Source organism: Carcharodon carcharias, chromosome 20 (genome assembly GCF_017639515.1).
Source record: "Carcharodon carcharias isolate sCarCar2 chromosome 20, sCarCar2.pri, whole genome shotgun sequence".
In the NCBI taxonomy this organism is placed as follows: domain Eukaryota; kingdom Metazoa; phylum Chordata; class Chondrichthyes; order Lamniformes; family Lamnidae; genus Carcharodon; species Carcharodon carcharias.
The window spans coordinates 46,344,985-46,370,158 of record NC_054486.1 but is presented as its reverse complement, the minus strand read 5'-3'; the positions used below and the strand labels follow the sequence as shown (position 1 = coordinate 46,370,158).

General features: G+C 39.3%; 1 protein-coding gene across 2 annotated transcripts in view; it reads right to left on the bottom strand.

The window, feature by feature from the left end:
* Nucleotides 1-25,174, bottom strand: part of sec23a (Sec23 homolog A, coat complex II component) — a 102,240-nt gene that overhangs the window by 18,136 nt on the left and 58,930 nt on the right. For both annotated transcript variants that reach the window (XM_041214620.1, XM_041214621.1), the window contains exons 11-13: nt 24,192-24,272; nt 23,331-23,420; nt 1,774-1,880 (exon numbers count right to left, since the gene is read on the bottom strand). In XM_041214620.1, coding sequence (XP_041070554.1) covers nt 1,774-1,880; nt 23,331-23,420; nt 24,192-24,272 — 278 coding nt within the window. The remainder of the gene's footprint in view (nt 1-1,773; nt 1,881-23,330; nt 23,421-24,191; nt 24,273-25,174) is intronic.

The window sequence follows — 25,174 nt, the reverse complement described above, 5'->3', positions numbered from 1 at the left end:
CGATTCTAACACCTTCCCCACAACAGATATAAAGCTAACTGGCCTATGGTTTCCTGCCTCCCTCCCTTCTTGAATAGGGATCATATTTGCTACTTTCCAGTCTGATGGAACCTTTCCAGAATCTAGGGAATTTTAGAAAATTAACACCAATGCATTTACTACATCATTAGCCTCCTCTTTTAAGGCGCTGAGATGAAGTCCATCAGGACCCGGAGTCTTGTCAGCTCACAGCTCCATCAGTTTGCTCAGTACCACTTTCAGTGTGATTGTAATTTCACAAGTTCCCCTCTCCCTTCTGCTTCCTGATTTACAGCTATTATTGGAATGTTTTTTGTATCGGATAAGATCTTTTTCAGTGGCATGATTGAGGTTTTTTTAAATGCCCTCTCTTTAAACATCAAGAGAAAAGGCTAAAGCAGTCAGAGTTTTAAAAAACCCTCTGCTGGACTGTTTTGATTGACAAGCCATTTGGTGTAGGCTAGAAAAAAAACTTAGCATGTGGTTGTGCAACTGCAATAGAGTGCTTCATCAACATTTCCCCAAGGGCTAATATAATGTCATTATGAATGTTTGGCTGAGTTTCAGAAACTACAGTTATTTCAGCAAGGGTTCCGAGTTCACAGTTTGACTAACAGTTTAAAAAGATTATTAAAAGGATTATCTGTGTTTGATGTAAGGTCTGAATAAATGTTGGTTTTTATAAAGGATTAATACTTGAGATTTAAAAGCTTTGAATGGGTTTCTAGTTTTTTTCCACTATCAAGTGTACATGAGGGAGAGCTGTATTAGGTTGTCAGAAGTTCATCATTTTATTTCATTTCCACATTGCTCTCAAGATCTGACCATGTGGATACTGGTTGAGTGGCTATGGAGGTGGCATGGGGGCTGGATGGGGTCCATGAGGTGGCATGGGGGTGGGTGGGGAGCAGCTCTATCCTGCCTCCACCTCCCCAAGGCAAACATTGAGCACATCAGGACACTTTTTACCAAGGTGGGTTCAGCGAGTCGGAAAATTTCTGACTCGAGCTACCTGCCTTAGTAGCAAACATCTAGCCCCCTGTATTTTCTCCCCCTCCTATGCAGTTACTTTCATCACTGTTCATAATGCTCACCCTGTTCACTCCCACATCCCAGCATAATCAAGTTCAGCCCCAGCGCAGTCCATATCATGCTTTTTTCATGATGCCTTGTGTTACCAGCAATAACTCTCACTATACTTTCTTTTATAGATCCCAACAACTGAGCCAACAAATTCTTATGTTAACCTAACTATCCTAAATGAAAGGAGGAAACAACAAAATTGTTATGAAAGACAGCAGAAACAAAGTGAAAGAAAATCAGGGAGGATACAAAAAGTACAAAAGTACTCAAAGGAGAACACAAAGAGGACCACCATTAAGAGGCCACAAAACACAATACCAAACAGTTTGCACAACTTTTCATGAGTAACATGATGGGAGATATGCAAAAAAAAGCCACAATGTATGGTGCACACAATTAGAAATCTATATAGGATGTGTTGCCTCAGTGAGTGAAAGTCAGAAGTAAAATCAAAAAGCAAAAGGGCAACATAGCTAGAGGCTTGCAAATTTTCAATGGAATTTATCAAAATGAGAATGCATGGCTTTGAATAAAGTAACAGGTCTGCATTTGGTTAAACTTGGTTTGCATCTTTATTAAATTCTCTCAGCAATGAGCATCTAATTCTCCAAAAAATAAACAAGTGAAATTTCAAAAATAACTCATGCAGGTGTTTATATTTTACGCACTTACTTTCTGGCAATTGTGGCAACTCTGATCCGCCTTTGCCCACTAGAATGCTGATATTGTGTCACAAACTGAATTGCACCACGACCACCTTGAGGAATTGGAGCATTGTGCTGAGGATAATAGGCAAAAATAATATTTGGTGTTAGAAAATTTGCCATACAAAAATACAACAACCGTGAAGAAATCAATGGAGTAATCGAGTGCACAACACTAGTATTCAACTTTAACCATGGATACAATGTTTTTTAGTTCACCACTTCTCATATCTAATTCATAAGCAGACTTACTCAGCTGCCTAGTGAATACCGGACAGAACAGGATAGGATGCAATTCGTTTTATGATTGTTGATTCAAGGCATTTTCCATTCCAACTTTGCTGAAATCACTGTTATATGAAATAGATGTTTCTCAAATCAACAGAATTATTTTACAAAGCATTAAGTATCCATAGAAAATTTAACTAGGGTTTGATCTGCTTTTGTACATTTTTCAGACTAAGAGTGAAGGTCACAAACAAAGAGGCAAACAAAACTGGATCTACAACATCTGTACAATCATTATTTATCCAGGTAAATTATCAATTCTAAGTTAATTTAGATCAGAACAAATGTATCAGAAATATAGGAAACACAAAAATGAAGAATTGGAATAACAATGTAGTTTTCGCTTTGGTTTTTTACAAAAGTCAAAAAGTGTGTTTCACATTTTAAAAAAAGGAGTGATTCAGTATAGTAATTCTCTTAAATGCAACTGTTATGTTTAACATGTATAAGTATCAGCCATGTATGGAAAACAAGAGTGATGCATATGGCAGAGAAATTATAAAACATTAAACCAATGTAAATCTCAAACAACTACAGTAGTCTCATATCACATCCAAATGAATATTAGAATTTTAGTTTTGGCTTAGTAAAGATATGCTGTGTGATTAACACTTTTATTTGGAAAACAGAACTATAGCATTAATTTACAGAGTTAAAAAAATTAATTTAATTCACTGATCTTTTTAAAATGTATTTTGGAACTTCATTAAATATTAGCTAATTTAAGTGACAAAAGATATGAGTACAGATTAGATACGTACAAGGGGCTGCTGAAGAAATTCTACTGCTTTGGCAGCATTTTTATTCTGCCACAGAACTCTCACTATACCTATACTTATTTTAGTCAAATGTACTCACTCAAAAAGGCAATGCACCTAAAAATGTTAAATAACCAAAACTGCTTAAGATTTGCAAATAGCATGTATGCTGCAGTAAGTTTTCATCTTTGTGATTCTATCTTAAAGATTTTACAAAGACTTCCAATTTGTTGCAAGAACTCCAGTTGCAATTCTGAAATATGCAAAAAAGTCAATTAGCTTCTTGCCTATTACAATAAAATCATTACCAAGTGACAGCTGTTTAACCTATCACATAGTGCACTTAACTGCAAAACTGTCCACACTTATTATTCAGTACACTATTTTTATCTCTACTAGTATTTACACATTGATAAACGTTGAACTGGAGAAAAAAAAAGTAAATAATGCCCCTGCACGCAAGTGATACTAAAAATATTCAACATCTACAAGATTTTAATCTCTGTGCCAAGAAATTTTAGAATTATTTCATTCCTTCCAACCTAACTAATTTTGATCCTCCACACCCCAATCTCAACGTCTTACCACTTTTAGCTAGAAAAAAAAGATGAGCAGGTAAAACTATCCAACCTGCTGCTAAGGTTGCTATTGGATTGATGACGAGCTCCTGTGCAAGAGCAGTGCAAGGGGAATTGCACTCTAATTTTACAGCCTTGTTGATGTGCTCAATCCTCCATTTTCTGCCGCCTGACTACATAAAAAGGTAGCAAACTTGCTGGAGCATTAACAATGCTGCATTATATTGCCTAGTCATTATCTTTACTGATATCCTTCAGATACAAACTTTCAGTAAGTTCTGAACCTACAAAGAAATGGAACGTGATAATGATCACCTTCATTTCAGTATATGCCAAACAAACAATAAAAAGTTAGGTACTTTAAGTAAAAATAGAAAATGTTGATAATAGCTATTGCTGGCAGAGTCGCTGTGTAAGAGAAAAGATAGGTTAACATTTTAGGTATACGTTTTTCTGTCTACACTTGAAACTTGGTCATACATGAAGAATATTCAAAGTACAAATACTGCAGATGCCGGAAATCCAATATAAAAAACAGAAAATGCTGGAAACATTCAACAGGTCTGACAGCATCATTTGTTTCTTTCTGGATGCCTAATATTTTTCAGTTAGTGTTGTAACAGCTTTTAAGCAGGTGCACAAGCAGAGGGAGGGAAGAGGGAAGGAATGAACAATAGAGATCGTCTTTCATGAGGTGGAAAGCAAAAAAGATTAATTGGCAAAATGGTCAATGGTGCAAGACAAAAGGGGATAGTGTAAGGCAAAAGAGGGTAGTTATTGGTCAAATAAGGAAACAATAGATGACTTCAGAGCTTCTGTCTGGGCAAATGGGAGCAATGATTATGATCTGAAATTGTTCAATTCAGCACCGACTCCAGAAGACAGACTGTGAAATGCATAACTGAAAGTTGAGGTGCTGTTCCTCAAGCTTCTAATGAACTTCATTAGTACAGTGTAAGACACCAAGAGCAGAGAGGGCAGAGTGAGGGTAAGATGGAGAATTAGAACAATAGGCAAGTAGAATCTCAGTCATGCTTGCAGTCTGAGCAGAGGTGTTCTGCAAAGTAATCATGCAATACGTATTTGGTCTCTCCAATGTACAAGAGACAGCATCACGAGCAATAAATAAAGTAAATTGAAAGAGTGCAAGGAAGTTGCTGTTTCACCCGGAAGGAGTTGAAGAATAACAGGTGAGGTTTCATAAGGTTGTTGGTGCCTATGGAACTGAGCATCTGAGAAATTTTTCCCTACTTTCCTGAATGGAGCGCGAGTTCTATATAATATGCGACTGCTTCTGATCAGTGAAGTTGTATTTTATTTCAAAGAGTCTGCTTTGTCAAATATAGCCAATGAACATTGAATGATTCAGTGACACACTGTAACAATAATTTCTAGCTGCTTGATTATATGCCATAGCTTCTGACTTGATGAGTATCACCCTCCTTGCAAACCAGGATTGACAAAGCAACAATTTCTTCAGACCACAATGAATATTTAATGAAGATGCTCTCTGTCACAGTTCTGTATGCCTGCCAAATGATTCATTCTTGTGTAAGATCCATTATGGAAAATATTGTATTGTTGTTGATCACAGAATTACAGAGTGCAGAAGAGGCCCATCGAGTCTGCACCGACACATGAAAAACACCTGCCCCACCTAGCTAATTCCATTTACCAGCACTTGAATGTTATGATGTGCCAAGTGCTCATCCAGGTACTTTTTAAAGGATGTGAGGCAACCCGCCTCCACCACCCTCCCAGGCAGTGCATTCCAGACCGTCACCACCCTCTGGGTAAAAAAGTTTTTCTTTACATCCCCCCTAATCCTCCTGCCCCTCACCTTGAACTTATGTTCCGTCGTGACTGACCCTTCAAGTAAGGGGACCAGCTGCTCCCTATCCACCCTGTCCATGCCCCTCAATCTTGTACACCTCGATCAGGTCACCCCTCAGTCTTGTCTGCTCCAACGAAAACAACCCAAGAATATCCAACCTCTCTTCATAACTTAAATGTTTCATCTCAGGCAACATCCTGGTGAATCTCCTCTGCACCCCATCCAGTGCAATCACATCCTTCCTATAATGTGGCAACCAGAACTGCACACAGTACTCCAGCTGTGGCTTCACCACAACTCCAACACGACCTCCCTTCTTTTGTATTCTATGCCTCGATTGATAAAGGCAAGTGTCCCATATACCTTTTTCACCACCCCACTAACATGCTCCTCTGCCTTAAGAGGTCTATGGACACTCAAGCCAAGGTCCCTTTGTTCCTCAGAACTTCCTTGTGTCATGCCGTTTACTGAATACTTCCTTGTCAAATTACTCCTTCCGAAGTGTATTACCTCACACTTTTCTGGGTTAAATTCCATCTGCCACTTATCTGCCCATTTGACCATCCCATCTGTATCTTGCTGTAGCCCAAGACACTCAACCTCACTGTTAACCACCCAGCCAATCTTTGTGTCATCCGCAAACCTACTAATCCTATCCCCCACATAGTCATCTATGTCGTTTATATAAATGACGAATAATAGGGGACCCAATACAGATCCCTGTGGTATGCCACTGGACACTGGCTTCCAGTCACTAAAGCATCCTTCTGTCATCACCCTGTCTCCTACAACTAAGCCAATTTCGAATCCACCTTATCAAATTACCCTACATCCCATGTGCATTTGCCTTCTTTATAAGTCTCCCATGTGGGACCTTATCAAAGGCTTTGCTGAAATCCAGATTCAATCAAAAGCTGCAAAAGGACACATCAGTACTTATATTAAATCTCTATCTGTGATTCGATCTTGGGATTGATTGTGATTCCTGTAGGAGTGCACAATACTCTGCTTGATGGGGCTTGTTATAGCAGACAGGTTGCATGGTGTCAATTCTTTGCTTTTCTCCATGTACTGCTGCAGCTTGCCTTTGTTCATTCAATGACCTGGATAACTATGGACAAATCTGATGAAATCTGCTTACCCCTCCATTATGTACAAATGTTTACAAGATGACAAGCTTGGGTAACCGTTTTCTCAGTCTGGGTTTACTGTATTTTAAATGCAAGTTTACCCTTTGCAGGATTAGGGCAAGACACATGAAGAACACAGATATATCTGTGCACCAAGTTTCAATTCCTCGTTAAAAGCCTATTGTACGGTCACTATAGCCTTAGGAATTTTACTTCCAATAATGATAGTCTGTTGCTTGGCCATTTACATTCCTCGTAATACATGTCTTGCAATTTGTGCAACTTTTGAATGCAACTATCAACACTGTTATTCTGTGCCAGCAAAATGCTGAGGAGCACAATCATACTGAGTTCAGCAACATGTAAGCTGCCTTTTAAAAATCTATTCTCTTTTGTATTTACGTTTAAAACTTTTTTTACACTTTGATCCACACAACCTATGCAAAGTAATGTCCTTTTGTAGACAACACTGGGATAAAAACTCAGATTTTCTTGTCATTGTGGAGTTGTAGTTTTCTGAATTGAAATGAGAGTTGGCTTTGATTACAGGTTTGGTTTATACAAGCATTTTTTTTCTTAATGAAAATAAACTGTATTCAACCATAAGTTGAATATTAAGTTGCATAAAGTTGAAAAATCTTGCCATTAAATCTCAAGGCTGCAGGGGGGATAGTTAACAGAAAACAATGTTACGCCTTTTCATGGTAAATCAAAATTGGGAGGTCAGCATCTTCAAGTTCAAGAAACAAGGTAGTTCATTCAGTCATTCAAAATGGCATTATGTGTCAGGTTTTTATTTTAGAATGCTTATATGTTTCACAATTAACTCCTCAATGTAACTTTTACTTGATTCATGATGTTTGAAAGTCAATCATTATCTCAAAGTTTTGGGTGGAAAATAATCACAAACTTCTTGCACATGTAATCAATTAAATTCAGTAAAATAAGTACAATATCATCCTGCAATAGTTTCATAACTAGGTCAGGTAATAAGGTGTTTATAAAGAACATTGCATCATATAACACACATTGTGTTACTCCTGTGCTAAAAGTGGATATGTGTTTAAAGATTGCCCATCCTTTTAATGTCCCTAAATAAATAAACAAAGCCTGATGTCAGAGTTTTCAACTCGCACATTTCCATTATTACAAGTTACCCTCAGAATTAAGGCTGTGAAGTCTTAATTTCTGGTTAAAATTGATTAGGTTTAAATATCCACTCATATTTAAAACATGACATTACAATTCGATGTTTCTGGAGCTTTCCTCAAAGTTCAATCACTTCAATACAATTTATCGGACTTTTTATTGTTTTGTTGATAGAGTGTAATACTTTGTTTAAATATTATATATAAAAATACATACATACACACAACAATGTCGCATTCCAACCCTAGCTCTTATTGTGCAGTGTCATATAATCAAATTATTTTTCTTCATTAATGAAGAAGCACTGTAGCTATCTTCATACATCAATAAGTTGATGCCATAAAACTGTATTCACAAAAGGAAAATTATCAGATATATAAATAGACTCTCTAGAATATAGTAAAATCTGAGTTTTTTTTTCCAGTTTGTCATGATTGACAAATGATTCAGCTAACATAGAACCATAGAAAAGTTACAGCACAAAAGGAGGCCATTTGGCCCATCTTGTCCATGCCAGCCCGAGGATACCCAGGTGCTCTTTCTAATCCCACCTTCCTGCACCCAGCCCATAGCCTTGCAGCTTACAGCACTTTAGGTGCAGATCCAGGTGCTTTTTAAAAGAGTTTAAAGTTTCCGCCTCTACCATCAACTTCGGTAGCGAATTCCAGACACCCACTACCCTCTGTGTAAAGAAGTTCTTCCTCATGTCCCCCCTACACCTTCTGCCAATTATCTTGAATCTATGTCCCCTGGTTCTAGAATTCTCCACCAAAGGAAACAATTTTATCCTGTCCACTCTATCTATTCCCCTCATAATTTTGTACACCTCAATCAAGTCATCTCTCAGCCTTATTTGTTCTAAGGAAAATAACCCCAACCTATCCAATCTCTCCTCGTAGCTACACTTTTCTAACCCTGGCATCATTCTTGTAAACCTCCTCTGCACTCTCTCCAGAGCTATTACATCCTTCCTGTAATGTGGTGACCAGAACTGCACACAATACTCCAGTTGTGGCCTCACCAGTGTTTTATACAATTCCAACATTATATCCTTACTTTTATATTCTATACCTATACCAATGAAGGAGAGCATTCCATATGCCTTCCTTACAACCTTGTCTACTTGAACTGCTGCCTTCAGGGACCTGTGTACTTGTATGCCAAGATCTCTCACTTCATCTACCCCTCTTAGTATATTCCCACTTATTGTGTAATCCCTGTAACTGTTTGACCTCCCCAAGTGTATAACCTCACACTTCTCTATGTTAAAATCCATCTGCCACTTTACTGCCCACTCCACCAACCCACCTATATCGTTTGGGAGATTTTGGCTATCTTTTACACTATCCACTACTCAGCTAATCTTCGTGTCATCTGCAAATTTCCCAATCGTGCCCCCCATGTTCACATCCAAATCGTTAATATATAACACAAAGAGCAAGGGTCCCAACACCGAGCCCTGTGGAACACCACTTGAGACAACTTTCCATTCGCAAGAGCATCCATCAACCATTACCTTTTTTTTCCTGTTACAAAGCCAATCTTTTATCCATAAAAAATAAAAACCTGGAAAAACTCAGCAGGTCTGGCAGCATCGGCGGAGAATAGTACTGTTGACGTTTCGAGTCCTCATGACCCTTCAACAGAACTAAGTAAAAATAGGAGAGGGGTGAAATATAAGCTGGTTTAAGAAGGTGGGGGGGGGGGGGCGGGGTTGGAAGAGAGAAGGGAGGTGCGGTGGTTGTTGGGACAAGCAAGCAGTGATAGGAGGAGATAACCAAAAGATGTCACAGACAAAAGAACAAAGAGGTGTTGAAGATGGTGATATTATCTAAAAGAATGCGCTAATTAAGAATGGATAGCAGGACAAGCAAGGTAGCTCTAGTGGGGGTGGGGTGAAATAAGACTAAAAGGGCATAAAAGGTATAGATAAATGATCGGTGCAATACATTAAAAATAATGGAAATAGGTGGGAAAAGAAAAATCTATATAAATTATTGGAAAAAACAAGGAGGAGAGGGAAGAAATGGAAAGGGATTGGGGATGGAGGAGGGAGTTCAAGATCTAAAATTGTTGAACTCAATATTCAGTTCGGAAGGCTGTAAAGTGCCTAGTCGGAAGATGAGGTGCTGTTCCTCCAGTTTGCATTGAGCTTCACTGGAACAATGCAGCAAGCTAAGGACAGACATGTGGGCATGAGAGCAGGGTGGAGTGTTAAAATGGCAAGCGACAGGGAGGTCAGGGTGATGCTTGCGGACAGTCCGAAGGTGTTCCGCAAAGCGGTCACCCAGTCTGCATTTAGTCTCTCCAATGTTGAGGAAACCACAATGGGAGCAATGAATGAAGTAGACTAAGTTGAAGGAAATGCAAGCGAAATGCTGCTTCACTTGAAAGGAGTGTTTGGGCCCTAGGACGGTGAGGAGAGAGGAAGTGAAGGGGCAGGTGTTGCATATCTTGCGTTCGCATGGGGAGGTGCCGTAGGAGGGGGTTGAGGAGGATGGGGTGATGGAGAAGTGGACCAGGGTGTCACGGATGGAATGATCCCTACGGAACGCCACCCGGGGGTTTGGGGGGGGGGGGGGGGGCTGGTGAAGGGAAGATGTGTTTGGTGGTGGCATCATGCTGGAGTTGGCAGAGATGGCGGAGGATGATCCTTTGAATGCGGAGGCTGGTGGGGTGATAAGTGAGGACAAGGGGGACAAGGAATTATCCATTCTTAATTAGCACATTCTTTTAGATATCACCACCTTCAACACCTCTGTTCTTTTGTCTGTGACATCTTTTGGTTATCTCCTTCTATCACTGCTTGCTTGTCCCAACAACCACCATCAAACCCCCCCCAAACCAGCTTATATTTCACCCCTCTCCTATTTTTACTTAGTTCTGTTGAAGGGTCATGAGGACTCGAAACGTCAACTGTACTCTTCTCTGCCGTTGCTGCCAGACCTGAGTTTTTCCAGGTATTTTTTATTTTGGATTTCCAGCATCCGCAGTTTTTTTGTTTTTATTTCAATCTTTTATCCAGTTTGCCACATTATCCTGAATCCCATGGGCTTTTACTTCCCTGACCTATCTGCCATGTGGGACTTGTCAAACGTCTTGCTAAAATCCATGTACACAACATCCACTGCACTCCCTTCATCAACCCTTCTTGTCACTTCCTCAAAGAATTCAATCAAATTTGAGAGGCAAGACCTTCCTTTAACAAATCCATGCTGACCATCCCTGACTAGTCCATGCCTTTCCATGACAGTTAATCCTATCTCTCAGGATTGATTCTACTAATTTGCTCACCACCGATGTAAGACTAACTGGCCTATAATTGTTTGGCATTTCCTTTGATCCCTTGCTAAACAATGGAACTACATTTGCATTTCTCTAGTCCTCCAGTATCTAGTGAAGATTGGAAAATCATCCTCAGAGCATCTGCCATTTACCACACCCCACAATATTGCTTTCATAAAGTACATATTGCTGTCATGAATCATGCATGCATTATATATTTCGATTAAGATACTGTTGCATCAAGCCCTCAACCTGGCTCAGCCTATTTCCCCATAGCAAGAATTTCTGAAACTGAAAAGGTTTTCTTGCTCAGGGGCAACAATGTCCAACAGATAAATTGTTAGTAAGAAAACAAACTTTGTTTATAGTTGCTGTGTTCTACAAACTTTAATTTCTGCTTTCTTTCCAGGGCGATTTAGGGGAGGTGATGGCATATGTGGGCATGTCACTGAGCCAGCAATCTAGAGGCCCAGGCTCTGGGGACATGGCTTCAAATCCCATTACTGCAGTTGATGTAATTTAAATTCATAAATCTGGAATTAAAAGCTGGTCTAATGGCATTGTTGATTGTTGTTAAAAACTCATCTGGTTCACTAATGTCCTTTAGGGAAAGAAATCTGATTTACTTATCTATATATAACTCCAGACCTACAGCAACGTGATTGACTCTTAAATATCCTCTGAAATGGCCTCACAAGCTACTTTGTACCAAGCCATTACAACGTCTAGAAGATAGCACACCACCACCTTCTCAAGGGCAATTAGGGATGGGTAATAAATGTTGGCCGAGCCAACAACATCCACATCCCATGAACGAATAAAAAAAATTCAAGCCATTCCACACTGCAATGTTGCCCAGTGCCTGACCTACAACACCACAGCTCCTGACCTGCAGACCTCCACCTGCTGTTCAGTTCAAAACTATTTCTCCTCCTCATTGGTAAATTCCCACTGTTGTCTTTTCTCTCCCATTGGTTACTGTCATCCCCATCTTTCTTTCACCTGTAGCCATCTCCTGACCCACCGAAATAGGATTCCCCATCCCAATGCTGCCCAACTTTACCAAACAAACAACACAAATACACATCCCATGCTCAAACTCCCACTTCAATCCTGATAGTTCCTGCTGCTATTATCCTTATTTAAATCTGCTAATTTTTCTTCAAAATTGTAGTCATTTACCCAATTACTGTAATGTTCAACAGTCACCAGACAGCTGGTTGATTCTGGACTATGAAATTCACAAATCTATTGACATGACCTGGCAAAAGAATATTGCTATATTATTTTATTGAACCTAATAAGACAGAAAAAAAATCAACCTTTTTAAAAAGTCCATTGATCCAAGCTGCTCTCATTTTCCTTCATCCATTGCTGCCTCCTGAGCTTCCCCACTTGGGCTGTGCATCAGCTCAGGCAACATATGCTATCTGTTGTTATTTTCTCTTGCCCACCTTTTGTTGCATGCCTTTGTTTTACAGACTTAGGCAACTCTATGTAAACAATTTACTGGTTAGATATTTGTTGTATTGAATTATAATGCTCTAGAAAGATCAGAAAACGTAGGAAGCACAAAGAGATGGATAGTGGGTTGGATTTTCACCGTCACTCTGGGTATCTCGAGTCAGGAAATTTCCTGGTTCGGCACACCCATCTCAAAATGCCCTGAAAGGTGTGATTTTCGCTGTAGGATGGGTGTGGAATGGAGTCAGGCCCACAGACCCCGGAGGCAGCCAGAGAGGTTGCTGAGTGGCAAGGCAGGCTGTTTAAAAGGCAAGCCTCTCTGGTACTTTGTCTGAGTTGTTTTGTTAAAAATTAGGCCCTCTATCCCTTACCCTTCACACTCCATCAACCCCCACCCACTACACTTCCTCAAGCCCCATCTATGCCAACTCATGCCTCCCATCCACCCCAATGCCTCCCATCCATCCCCAATAGCCCCTCATACCCTCCATGCCAACTTGTGCCCCCTTCCACCTTCAACGGCCCCTCATACCCACTATCCCAACTCATGCCCCCCACCTCCAATGGCATCTCATACCCTCCATGCCAACAAATGCTCCCCAACCACCTCAATGATCCCTCATACCCTCCAGAACAACTCATAGCACTTCCTTGCCCATTCATCCAGTGCACGCACTTTAAAGAGCAAATAAGCCTTATAGTAACAATGGTACGTGTGGAAATGCTTAAAAAAACAGCCATTCATAACTTTCTGAAAAGAAGTGATAATGGAACAACTCTATGAAAGTAGCAATCAACCAGGCCTTTAAAATATCAATAGCAGAAACTTTTTTATCTTGTGTTAACACTGAGCCGGTGACAAAATAAATCTACGAAAAAAGCTTGAGCTGTCTATCAAGCAATGTTTTTGCTTCTGTGCACCTGTTTCAACAAAGTAAAGGAAGTCTGGGCTCTCAGCCAAGCATGCATAATGAGGGTTAAGTGCAGGTGAGGGAGGGCATGAGTTCACATGGGAGGTAAGAGGGGCCTTTGGGGGTGGGTAGTGGGCATGAGTTGGCATGGAGGTATGAGGAGCAATTGGGGGGTGGGCAGGTGGCATCAGAGGCATGAAAATGACCTTTTGAGGTTATCTTTGAAAAGGTTCCCGCATCCAGACTACTGTTTCATGACTCCTCATATCCCTGGAGAAGCTGGCTAGAGTGAGGCTATTAGTCCTCTAGAAGCTGGCCCAACTCCAGGAAACCGGCTTGCGAGAGCGAGAGTAGTGGATGGGGAGTGAGGGGAGAAAATGAAGAGAGAAACGCACAAGCAGTCAAATTGCCAATCCGCTCCTACTTACTTACACTAAAATGCACCCTTCATGTCCAACCTTCTGACTTGGCCCAGGTGAGAAGAATGCAGTGGGTTCCCGAGTCCTTCTGTCGAGTTCAGTAGACAGAGGAAAAAAAGCGATGTCCCCTTTTTTGTGGCTGCTGTAAAGCAGTTAAGTTTTTGAGGGTACGTGAAGGGTCGAAGTGGGGAGAGGCCTAGAGGGGGAGGGGGAGCCTGGGGGGTGCGGGGAGAGCGATCAGCGGGTCTGTAGGTGGTCACGAGAGTAGTTTGGGAGGTCCTGTGGGGTGCTCAGTATTATAGTTATCCAGGAGTTAGAAGTGGTTTTAATTTTTCTAACTTTTCCTCTAAGACAGTTGGAACCATCCAAAGACTGTGATTTAAATCAAATGGTCCTCAGTGCAGGGTAAGTGTCCAACGGGAACTTCCCAGGCAATTCCCATGCAATCCTTACGTGGGGACTCCAGACAAGACACCCCGAAGATCAGAAGTTATGGGCCCCATGAGTCATTGATGAAAGGTCATGACCTGAAACATTAACTCTGTTTCCCTCTCCACAGATGCTGCCAGACCTGCTGAGTATTTCCAGCACTTCCTGCCTTTATTCCATGTGTCACTGCCTCTCCTGGTTTGTAAACATCAGTTATCCCCATGTTTTTCTCTTGCTGTCAACGCACAACCCCTCACCACCACCCCCAACTCATCCCTTTCACTCACTTCCTTCTCCCCTCTTCTGGTCGTTTCTGCACACCTCCTCCCCCTCACCACCACCACCACCAACCCCTGGTTCAAGCAGTGAATAGGGCTAAAGAAACAGCTCAGAAAGCTAGAGAGCAGGGGTCACTGAAGTACAAGGAGGAGAAAGTAATTAAGCAAGGGAAGTGTGAAGAATGTGACTAGAGTCAAAAACTTTGCACCACAGTTAAGGGAAAGGGGGACACCAGTTTCAGGTAATCAGAGAACACCAAAGCAACCAAACTTGCTCATTAGTAAGCTCAGTTAACTTATTTGAGAATACGCTCAATCTTAACTCAAATCACATTTTAAATTTCCAAAGAAGGGAATTTACAGTAGGACGTCCAACTATGTTGAGACAGCTCTCAGCACTACACAAATATGCAGTGCAACTCCCAAATTAATCCTGCTCAAATCATGGAAATTGTTCATATTTCCTAAATTTGTAGCTACACTAGTGTAGGAACGTTAAAATGGCTTCTGTGGCTGCGTTACAAAATAATTCTCTACTGTATATGTTTCTTTAAATTGTGGGACAGGAGAAAATGTGCAATCCTGCCCGGTACGTGGAGACCTATTTCAAAGGAGGGGGTTGTTGACTCTTTCTGTTGATCATTCCACAAGTGTTTGAAGAAACAAAGCTCATCTACATAATAAGAGATAATTTATATTAAACACTGGGGTATCAATTACCAATATTTAATAATAGATTGCATATGCAATTTTTATATGGCTCTGCAATAGCAAATCCATCCGCAGAGGATATCACTTTGGAACTTTTGTTTTGAAACAGAAGTTAGGTAAAATATAACCTGTATATGCTATTGACCTGCTCCTACTTTTAAAAAGGTAGTCTAAGTGAACAACATGTTAGCATTGTTTTCCAGGGAATACTCCAACAATAAGAGAGTTCAATCTTCAGCCTGTACAGAGCTACCCTAGATACTTACATATATATATATATATATAAAAAAAATAAAAACAAAAAAACTGCGGATGCTGGAAATCCAAAACAAAAACAGAATTACCTGGAAAAACTCAGCAGGTCTGGCAGCATCGGCGGAGAAGAAAAGAGTTGACGTTTCGAGTCCTCATGACCCTTCGACAGAACTTGAGTTCGAGTCCAAGAAAGAGTTGAAATATAAGCTGGTTTAAGGTGTGTGTGTGAGGGGCGGAGAGATAGAGAGAGAGAGAGGTGGAGGGGGGGGTGTGGTTGTAGGGACAAACAAGCAGTGATAGAAGCAGATCATCAAAAGATGTCAATGACAATAGTACAATAGAACACATAGATGTTAAAGTTAAAGTTGGTGATATTATCTAAACGAATGTGCTAATTAAGAATGGATGGTAGGGCACTCAAGGTATAGCTCTAGTGGGGTTTTTTTTTTAAATTTTTTTTTAAAATAATGGAAATAGGTGGGAAAAGGAAAATCTTTATAATTTATTGGAAAAAGAAGGAAGGGGGAAACAGAAAGGGGGTGGGGATGGGGGAGGGAGCTCACAACCTAAAGTTGTTGAATTCAATATTCAGTCCGGAAGGCTGTAAAGTGCCTAGTCGGAGGATGAGGTGTTGTTCCTCCAGTTTGCGTTGGGCTTCACTGGAACAATGCAGCAAGCCAAGGACAGACATGTGGGCAAGAGAGCAGGGTGGAGTGTTAAAATGGCAAGCGACAGGGAGGTTGGGGTCATTCTTGTGGACAGACCGCAGATTTCCGCAAGAATGACCCAAACCTCCCTGTCGCTTGCCATTTTAACACTCCACCCTGCTCTCTTGCCCACATGTCTGTCCTTGGCTTGCTGCATTGTTCCAGTGAAGCCCAACGCAAACCGGAGGAACAACACCTCATCTTCCGACTAGGCACTTTACAGCCTTCCGGACTGAATATTGAATGCAACAACTTTAGGTCGTGAACTCCCTCCCCCATCCCCACCCCCTTTTTGTTTCCCCCTTCCTTTTTTTTTCCAATAAATTATAAAGATTTTCCTTTTCCCACCTATTTCCATTATTTAAAAAAAATTTTTAAAAAAATTTTAAAAAAACCCCACTAGAGCTATACCTTGAGTGCCCTACCATCCATTCTTAATTAGCACATTCGTTTAGATAATATCACCAACTTTAACTTTAACACCTATGTGTTCCATTGTACTATTGTCGTTGACATCTTTTGATGATCTGCTTCTATCACTGCTTGTTTGTCCCTACAACCACACCCCCCCCTCCACCTCTCTCTCTATCTCTCCGCCCCTCACACACACACCTTAAACCAGCTTATATTTCAACTCTTTCTTGGACTCGAACTCAAGTTCTGTCGAAGGGTCATGAGGACTCGAAACGTCAACTCTTTTCTTCTCCGCCGATGCTGCCAGACCTGCTGAGTTTTTCCAGGTAATTCTGTTTTTGTTTACCCTAGATACTTAGTGCACCAGGTCAGGTTTCATTAGGAAGTATATAGTTGCCTAAAAAAGATGGCTTTCACATCTAGCATGAACACGAAGTATCTGGAGAGAGCTGAAACCCTAAGATTTCTCTTCCCTGTCCAGTGCAATAAGATTCAACCAGGAAAAACCATTTGGCAAAAACAGCTAGATAAACAGAAATAAAATACCCAGCCCTGTTGGTTCAGAACTAAACAGCTCTCTTAGATTTCAAGTTCAATGTGTCAAACTGTCGTGACTCTTGTGTCTCGCAGACATTTTTTCCGTTCAAATGCGATTGACAAAAGAAAGCGCAAAAAATTAAATGCACTGCACTGAAGATACTACTGGCACATGGACACAGAAAGCTAATTCGATGAATGGTCAAAATATATAGATATGCTGCCCCAAACACTGTTGGCATTTAAATCTGTATTCATGAGTTTATGCACAAGAAAAAAAAGTTATGAGGGCATGTATTCTTCTCTTGAAGCAGATTAATTCTATTTACTTTTTCCTAGTTTTCCTTCTATATACTGGAAACCATATATGGTCATCGGTGTCTATGAAACCTTGAGGCAGAGCTCCTCCATTTGTACTAATGCCCTCCACATGGCTTGCACTTCTCACGTCTACTCTGAATCCATGAGCCAATTCTGTGACACACAAGTTCGTACCATTACTTTAATGTAATTAGACAATGGGGGAAAAAGGGAATAGCTGTCACATTTAACTAGTTATCTTTTTAGGTTGGGAGTTGAAATAAAATCTTTTTGTATTTTAATAGTAGGATCAGTTTTCCTTTCGAGCTTGGCACTTTTTACATACCTGTAACACTCAGGAAATGTATTCTATCATGCTACTTGTCAAATTTCAAGAATGGCACTTTTGATGGAACTTAATGCTACAGTAGTTTAGACACTAACCTTACACTATTCAGATCATACCCAAGCCCAAAGCTGAGAAGTATCCTGCAGTTACTGTGTGAAGTTAGTTTGGATGGACTCAACCCTGTTTCTACTGCAAAACTGCCTCTAATTTGGCACTAATTTTGTATTAAATTGGCACTCTTCAGAGGCATGAAAGGAAGCCTGGTGTGGGAAATGAAAAAGTACCATTGCAGTTGATGGTCTTTTCATGTTTGGTGCAAACAATATAAAAGTTTCAGTTATTCACTCAAGCCACCAGCCTTTCAAAAAAAAATCAATTCTCCCTTACCAAAGAAATATGAAAGTTGCTTTAGTCTACATTTACGACATTATGCTTATTTAAAAAATTGAAATCAATAGCACAAGATTGAGTTCTTCATCATAACTTCTATTTTGTTAGCACAAAGAAAAGTCCTCCAATGTATTTTTAAACACTTGCCCAGATCCTGCTACTTATATTGATCCAGGTACGTTTTTATGAGTAATTAAGTCTAAGCAGTGGTTAATCACTATTGCTATTATGAAACATTTTTTACTTGATTTAAAACACAGGTGTATGTTAATGTGATTTAAATTGTAAATGTGTGTAAAAATTTGTTGTTCATATTGATGAGTTGAAAATCATACAATAGGACAGGATTAGAGCTACTAGAGGAGATAACTTTTTCATGGTCACTTGAAAAATCTCCAAGTGTCCATATGGAGCAATTTCCTGCTTACAGTTAGTTTGAGAAAAATTAGACTGTCATCACTGATTGATTTCAATTGCTGATATTATACAGATTTTCTTTCTTTAACTGGGCAGTTGGCTTTAAAGTCATTCGCACAAATACATTAAATCTCAGTGTTGTTATTTGAACCATTCAAAAACATCACAGGTTTTACAGAAGTAATTAATTTGATTTGAAAACATCAACTTTTTCAGAATAAAAGATCTCATTTCATAACGTAATTAATGTTTACTCAGGAAGTACAGAAATACAATATGCGAAGGGTGGAGAAATTTCAAAAGGAGAGTTCTACACAAAGAGGAACACCCCCTTTCTTCATTTAAAGAAGCATGTGCGAGTTTCAGATCTAAAGAAATATAACGTGCATCCACATTCATAACTGAAGTACCATGAAATAGTATCACAGCAAAACTGAAGAATTTTAAATTAAAGACTGCATTCAAAGCAGATGAAAGCACTGATGAATGAACACCATTAAATAAGTACAATATAGGGGAGAAATGAATTCATGTTGCTCCACTACACAGACTTACATCGATTCCTTTATGGACCACCACCTGCACGGCATTCCTCAATGATATCATTGAAGACTGCTGCGCTGGCCAGACAGGTAGTGGCCCATTGCACTGCCTGCAACTGGAAACTGACACATGTCTGCTGACAGTGCCATGCAAACAAATTTCTCCCTTTATGTATTCTAACATATTATTATTCATTTTTAGCCAGTGACAGTTTAAAAATACTTCTAGAAGTTTGGTGCACATCATACACAATGTGATAATATTGTAGAGGAACCAACGCTCCCCACCTCAGAGGAGAAGAAAGGTTCATTCCTAAACTTCCATAATCTTTCATTTTACTGATGCCGGTGTGCAGTGTATTTCCAGTATTTTCTATTATTATTTTTTCCGCCAAGCCTCATTAACGAAACTTTCATTAAAGCTTGTTTGAGCTGTGAGACAGGCAATCTGAAGCACGCTCATTTTTTTCACATTGAGCTTGTAAGTATCAGTGATATCAGAGTGCTAGAGCTGTTCAGGTTAAAAAGTTGCATACATCCCAGGCACTGATCAAAATTTAATTTAGAAATGTGACGTTTAATTATTGATGCTTACTTCAAGCTGTTTAAACTGTTATCACTTTTAAACATTTTATTTTCAATAAACTTCAATAAAAACACTCATCTGTATGGAAGTTTAATGGTTGCCTTCTACAAGGTTAATGAACACCTGCTAAGCATGTGATCAATATTACATGGTTCGGACCAACCAGAAAGACTCTACAAAGCAACACTGAGACCCACAAAATGTTGTCACAATAATGAATCACCACAGATAAATTAATCCAAGCCTATACAAATTATGCTACTTGCCATTGATTGATTCCAGCGCTAATCCAACCAGTTCCATTGCTCAGCGGAGTGTTATGTTTATCACATTCCTTAAAATTCAAGTTACTGAACTTGAAACATATCTTCTATTTTCACTCTTAAAGATATTTAACTTTAATAAATATTTATTTATATATTTTCTTTCTTGACAATGATCAGAGCATCAGCCTTCTCCTCTCTGACAGCAATCAATTCCATGATAGTACAAAAGAGTAATCCAACATAATGAGATTGCAGAACTCAGAACTAGCATAGTGGGCTGGATTTTACGGTCAATGGTGAAGCTGTGACATTTGCTATTGACCTTGAAGAAAGCTACTCTCAATTTTCTAATCATCTCTGTGGTGTGGATTTCCTTTTCTTAACAATAGTTTAAATTTGGCACCAAGTCAAGAGGATCTCCAGGCACCAGCACTAGTGATGTCAGCAAGCAGAGTAGACAATTCTCACAGACAACAAACCAGGAAGTAAAAAACAATGATTATCCTTCACTTAAAAATGAAATTTTCAGATAGTGGAACAAAGGATGATTGGATTAAGATCAAAAATAGAATATCAATTTTTTTTTAAAAATGTACAGATGTGAGGACTTTATTATAATGACATAATACAAATTATTTGGCATTTGAAAATCATAAAATTAGCTTTTCAGACTAAGCCAGTGAGAATGTTCGGCAGTAATTATGAAACTAGTATGCCAATAAAATCCCAGTTACACCTCATTCAATGATGTGTAACTTTTTCAAGGGCAACTGCAGCAAGACTAACAGTGCAAAAGTGGAAGTTTTTGTCAGTTCACTGATTGCTTAAAGATGCATTCTTGTGGGGGAGGGTCGTGAGCCTCAATAGTGCACCCTCTGGTGAAGCATAGATTCACTGACAGCAACTTCTGAATTTCAACGTTATTTTGCACGTGCGGACTCCCGAAATTACTGTCAGTTTAGGTGGAGTAAGGATAGCAAAGCTGATGGTTTTACCATCATTACCACTACAAAAATCAGGGCCTGCATTTTCCCCTTCCTCATAGAATACCAACATTCAGTAAACAAACAAGTGCTTCTCACACATTCATTCCCTGCACAAATTTTAACCACCACCAAAACATTGCGGAGAGCAATTTGCGAATTATTGTCACATATTCATCAGATACATCCCAAACATGCAATGACATTTATCACAGAAACACGTTCAACTGGCAAGTTCACATCATGGATCCCAGAAAGATAGTTATATCATTCTGCGTCTTCACTATGTGGTCAATATTACACAGCAGCCACAATGCAAACACCCTTCTATTTCTCAAATTAAGAGCATCACTCAGTGAAGCAGCTTCCTGCCAATCCAGAAAGACAATCATCCAGCACACACAACATTTTTATAATTTCTTTAAATGCCAGAGCAATCTACCAATTATATATAGTATATACCTTACACAAATTAAACAATTTAAAATAGATATAAATATCTTACATTTGCTATTTCAAAGGAGGTTACTTTTAATCAGAACTGCCTTCATTACTAAACCTATAAAATTATAAAAAGTTTTTCATATAATCCTACAATTTGAGATACAGGTGTGATTGTGTATGGACTATAGATTATTTTATGATATAGATATACTAGCTACACACTTTACATATTCATAATATGCATTTTATATAAGACTTGTGTTTATATACCACCTTCCATAACCTCAAAATGAAATGTTTTTTTTTAGAGCTAATGAAATATGTTTGAAATATAGTTACTGTGAATTGTAAGTATATAAAACAAGTATACATACAATTTGGAATCCAGTTTGCATTCTTTTTGTAAACCCATCATTCACTTTATTCGCAGCACCAAAACTATCAATGGTATAACCCCCCTCTCTACAGAATACCTAATCTTCCAGCTTGCTGTGGCCAATGCTACAAGATATGCACACATGCTAGTTTTTGCCCCGTGGCATTGTTCACGATAAATTGGAGGATATAATGCTTTGCCCCATGGAAAATATTATTTGTTATCGTGGTTAATAGCAAACCATGACTGAATGAGTTACATGTGTAACACAGTATTATGATACTGTTAGCAATATTTGAGAGCAAATTCCAGAATTAGATATACATTTGGCTGGAAATTGTAGATAAACAAACAAATATAATCGAGGCCATTGAAGTATGTAATCAATCTTGAAAGTCCAGATTAGGCATAAATGGGTCTTTTTCAGGTGGGCAAGATGTAACAAGTGGTGTGCCACAGGGATCAGTGCTGGGACCTCAACTTTACAATTTATATAAATGGCTTGGATGAAGGGATTAAAGGGATGATTGCTAAATTTGCTCATGACACAAAGATAGGTAGGAAACCAAGTGGTGAAGAGGACAAAAGGAGGCTACAAAAAAATATAGATAGGTTAAGTGAGCAGGCAAAGATATGACAAATGGAATATAATGTGGGAAAATATGAAATTGTCCGTTTTGGCAGGAAGAATAAAAGAAGCAAATTCGCTAATTGGTGAGAGATTGCAGAGCTCCGAGGTGCAGAGAGATCTGGATGTCCTAGTGCATGAATCACAAAAGGCGAGTGTGCAAGTACAGTAAGTAGTTAGGAAAGCTAATAGAATGTTATCATTTATTGCGAGGGGAATTAAATACAAAAGTAGGGAGGTTACGCTTCCGTTGTACAGGGCACTAAAACCACATTTGGAGAACTGTGTACAGTATTGGTCAGCTTATTTAAGAAGGGATGTAAATGCATTGGAAGCAGTTCAGAGAAGGTTTACCAGGCTAATACCTGGAATGGGTATGTTGTTTAATGAGTAAAGGTTGGACAGACTAGGCTTTTTTCTGCTGGAGTTTAGAAGATTAGAGGTGGTTTGATTGAAACATAAGACCCTGAGGGGTCTTGACAGGGTGGATATGGAGAAGACATTTCCTCTTGTGGAAAAATCTAGAACTAGGGATCACTGTTTAAAAATCAGGGGTTGCCCATTTAAAACTGAAATGAGGCAATATGTTTTCACTCAGAGGGTCATGTGTCTTTTGAACTCTCTTCCTGAAAAGGTGGTGGAAGCAGTGTCTTTAAATATTTTTAAGGCAGAAGTGGATAGATTCTTGGTAAGCTAGGAGTAATAGGTTATTGGGGGGATAGGTGGGATGCAGCTCAGCCATGATCTTATCAAATGGAGGAGCAGGTTCAAGGGGCTGAATGGCCTACTCCTGCTCCTTGTTCATATGTGCCAAGTAGGTAGCAAAAATAGATATTAATACTGGGGAATTGGGAAGAGGGGTCCTATGATGTGGCAGTAGCAGGTAGGTGGTATCTGGGAAAAGATGGAATGGTGTGTGGTATTGGTGTGCGGTGGGGGGGTCCCAGGTTGTGACAATGTTGAGCAAATTAAGTCGCTATCAGCGAGCATTGTGAAAGGTTCCTTCAGAGTGGTAGTACAAGGACCTTGGAGTACGAGGGCAGTGATCATTGGAAGGAGGTACCAGATCTCTACAATTTCATCCATTTTTTACATACCTGATTCACAACTTCAAAGTATATACCAAGAGTTGTATTGTGGTCCAGACCACAGATCTTCCACTGGCAGGTGCCACCTGTTCCAATTTCCTGTGAACAAGTTCATCAAAAGCTGTTAGCTGCAATTATAATTTTTTAATCTGTATAATATCTTAAAATTCTGCACTTAAATTTAGGGAGTTTGCCCTATACTTTACCCAGTTTTTACACAGATTTACAAGAGTCATTATTGGGAGGTGTAAAGCCTGTTTGGGAGCGCAGCTCTAAGTAAATCACGTGAATGGCTTCAGCACAATGGCAAATCCACAATTCACCCCACACCCTATCCCAACACCCTGGCATGGCCCATGTCGCAGCACCCCGCTGACATGTGCTGCCTGCCCGGCGCAGTTCCCACCACTGTGCACCTCTCCCACCTGACACAGCTCACACCACCCACCCAAAGCTGCAAACCGCCCTTCTGACACTGTTCACCCCAGCCCCTCGGCACTGCTCATCCCATCCTCCAATATTGCTCACCCCTATGCATCAATTTCTTATTCTAGCGCATGTTAGCTAGATAACTAGCAATTTCCAAAATCTGCCATAAACCAATTTGGAGCTCTTTTACTGACATTTTCCCCTTTCTAGATTTAGAAGTAGCATGAAGTGTTACTTCAACTACAGTCAGGCAAAATCCATGCTTTTATCAACTTTAGTGCCAGGTTCATATTTTAGCATGGAAGATAATTGACAATATTCCACATCTAATCACAGATGATGCCTTGGTGAAATTCTTTTCAGCACAAGAATTGCACCATTGATCCTATTTTTCTGTATCATCCTAAAGTTAAGAATTGATAGAAACACAATACCACTCACATTTTCTGATACACAAGGTCCTTTAGCACAAAGTGATATGCAGGGTCCAATGGCTCCAGAAATCTTTATTTCCCTTGATGTCTTTAGAAGAAATGAATTTTTTTAAAGTTATACCCCTTTCATGCTTTTTAAAGTTTCATGCTTTTTCATGTTTTTTAAAAATAATTTAGTTCTATGGCTATGAATGTTTAGGACACAAAGGAATCTAAGTATTCACTTTGTGAATTATTGAACCAGACATCCACCTTTCATTAAAAATAATCTTTCCAAATCCAATTTCAAAATGAGAATGCCAAATTATATTTTGCCATTCAAGCCTTTCCCCTGTACAATCATGTGATAAGCAAAATATCTTAAACATTGTTTTTTTTAAAAAAATTGATAATTCTATCAACTTCCGGTACATAATTCTGGTTCAGATTTACGCAATCACATGCAAAATCGAGGAAGGCATTCTAATTATTGAGAGTAAGTAATATTGTATGTTCCAGGCTCAGATTTTTGATTCAAAAGTTCATGATTTTACTGAAAAAAGTAGAGTAAATCAAACTTCTTGGGAACACAGTGAAAATAATACAATTTACTTAATTATCAATAAACTAGCTGTCACAGAAATAGAACAAACTAATCTTGGAAAACAGGTGTCAAGCACTTACTGCTGGAATTCATTTTACAGACTTTTTAAATTCTCAAAGCGATTTGGATATTAATACTTTCTTGACTTCCTCAAATTAAAATTGGGAATGACTATTTGAAAGGCAGATGTTTACTGTCTAATCTGCAATATTATTAATTAAGGAACACTCTCCCCTCGGTGACTAATGGTGCAAAAACAACAGTAATCCCTGTTACAAGAACTCAGAACTGAAGGACATACAAATGTGGTCTTTGAGTTATGCAAAACATATTGTACGTTTGCAATTGCATTACTTTAAAAGAAACTCTAGATCAGCAAGCTGCCACACAGAAAGATCCAGTTCCAA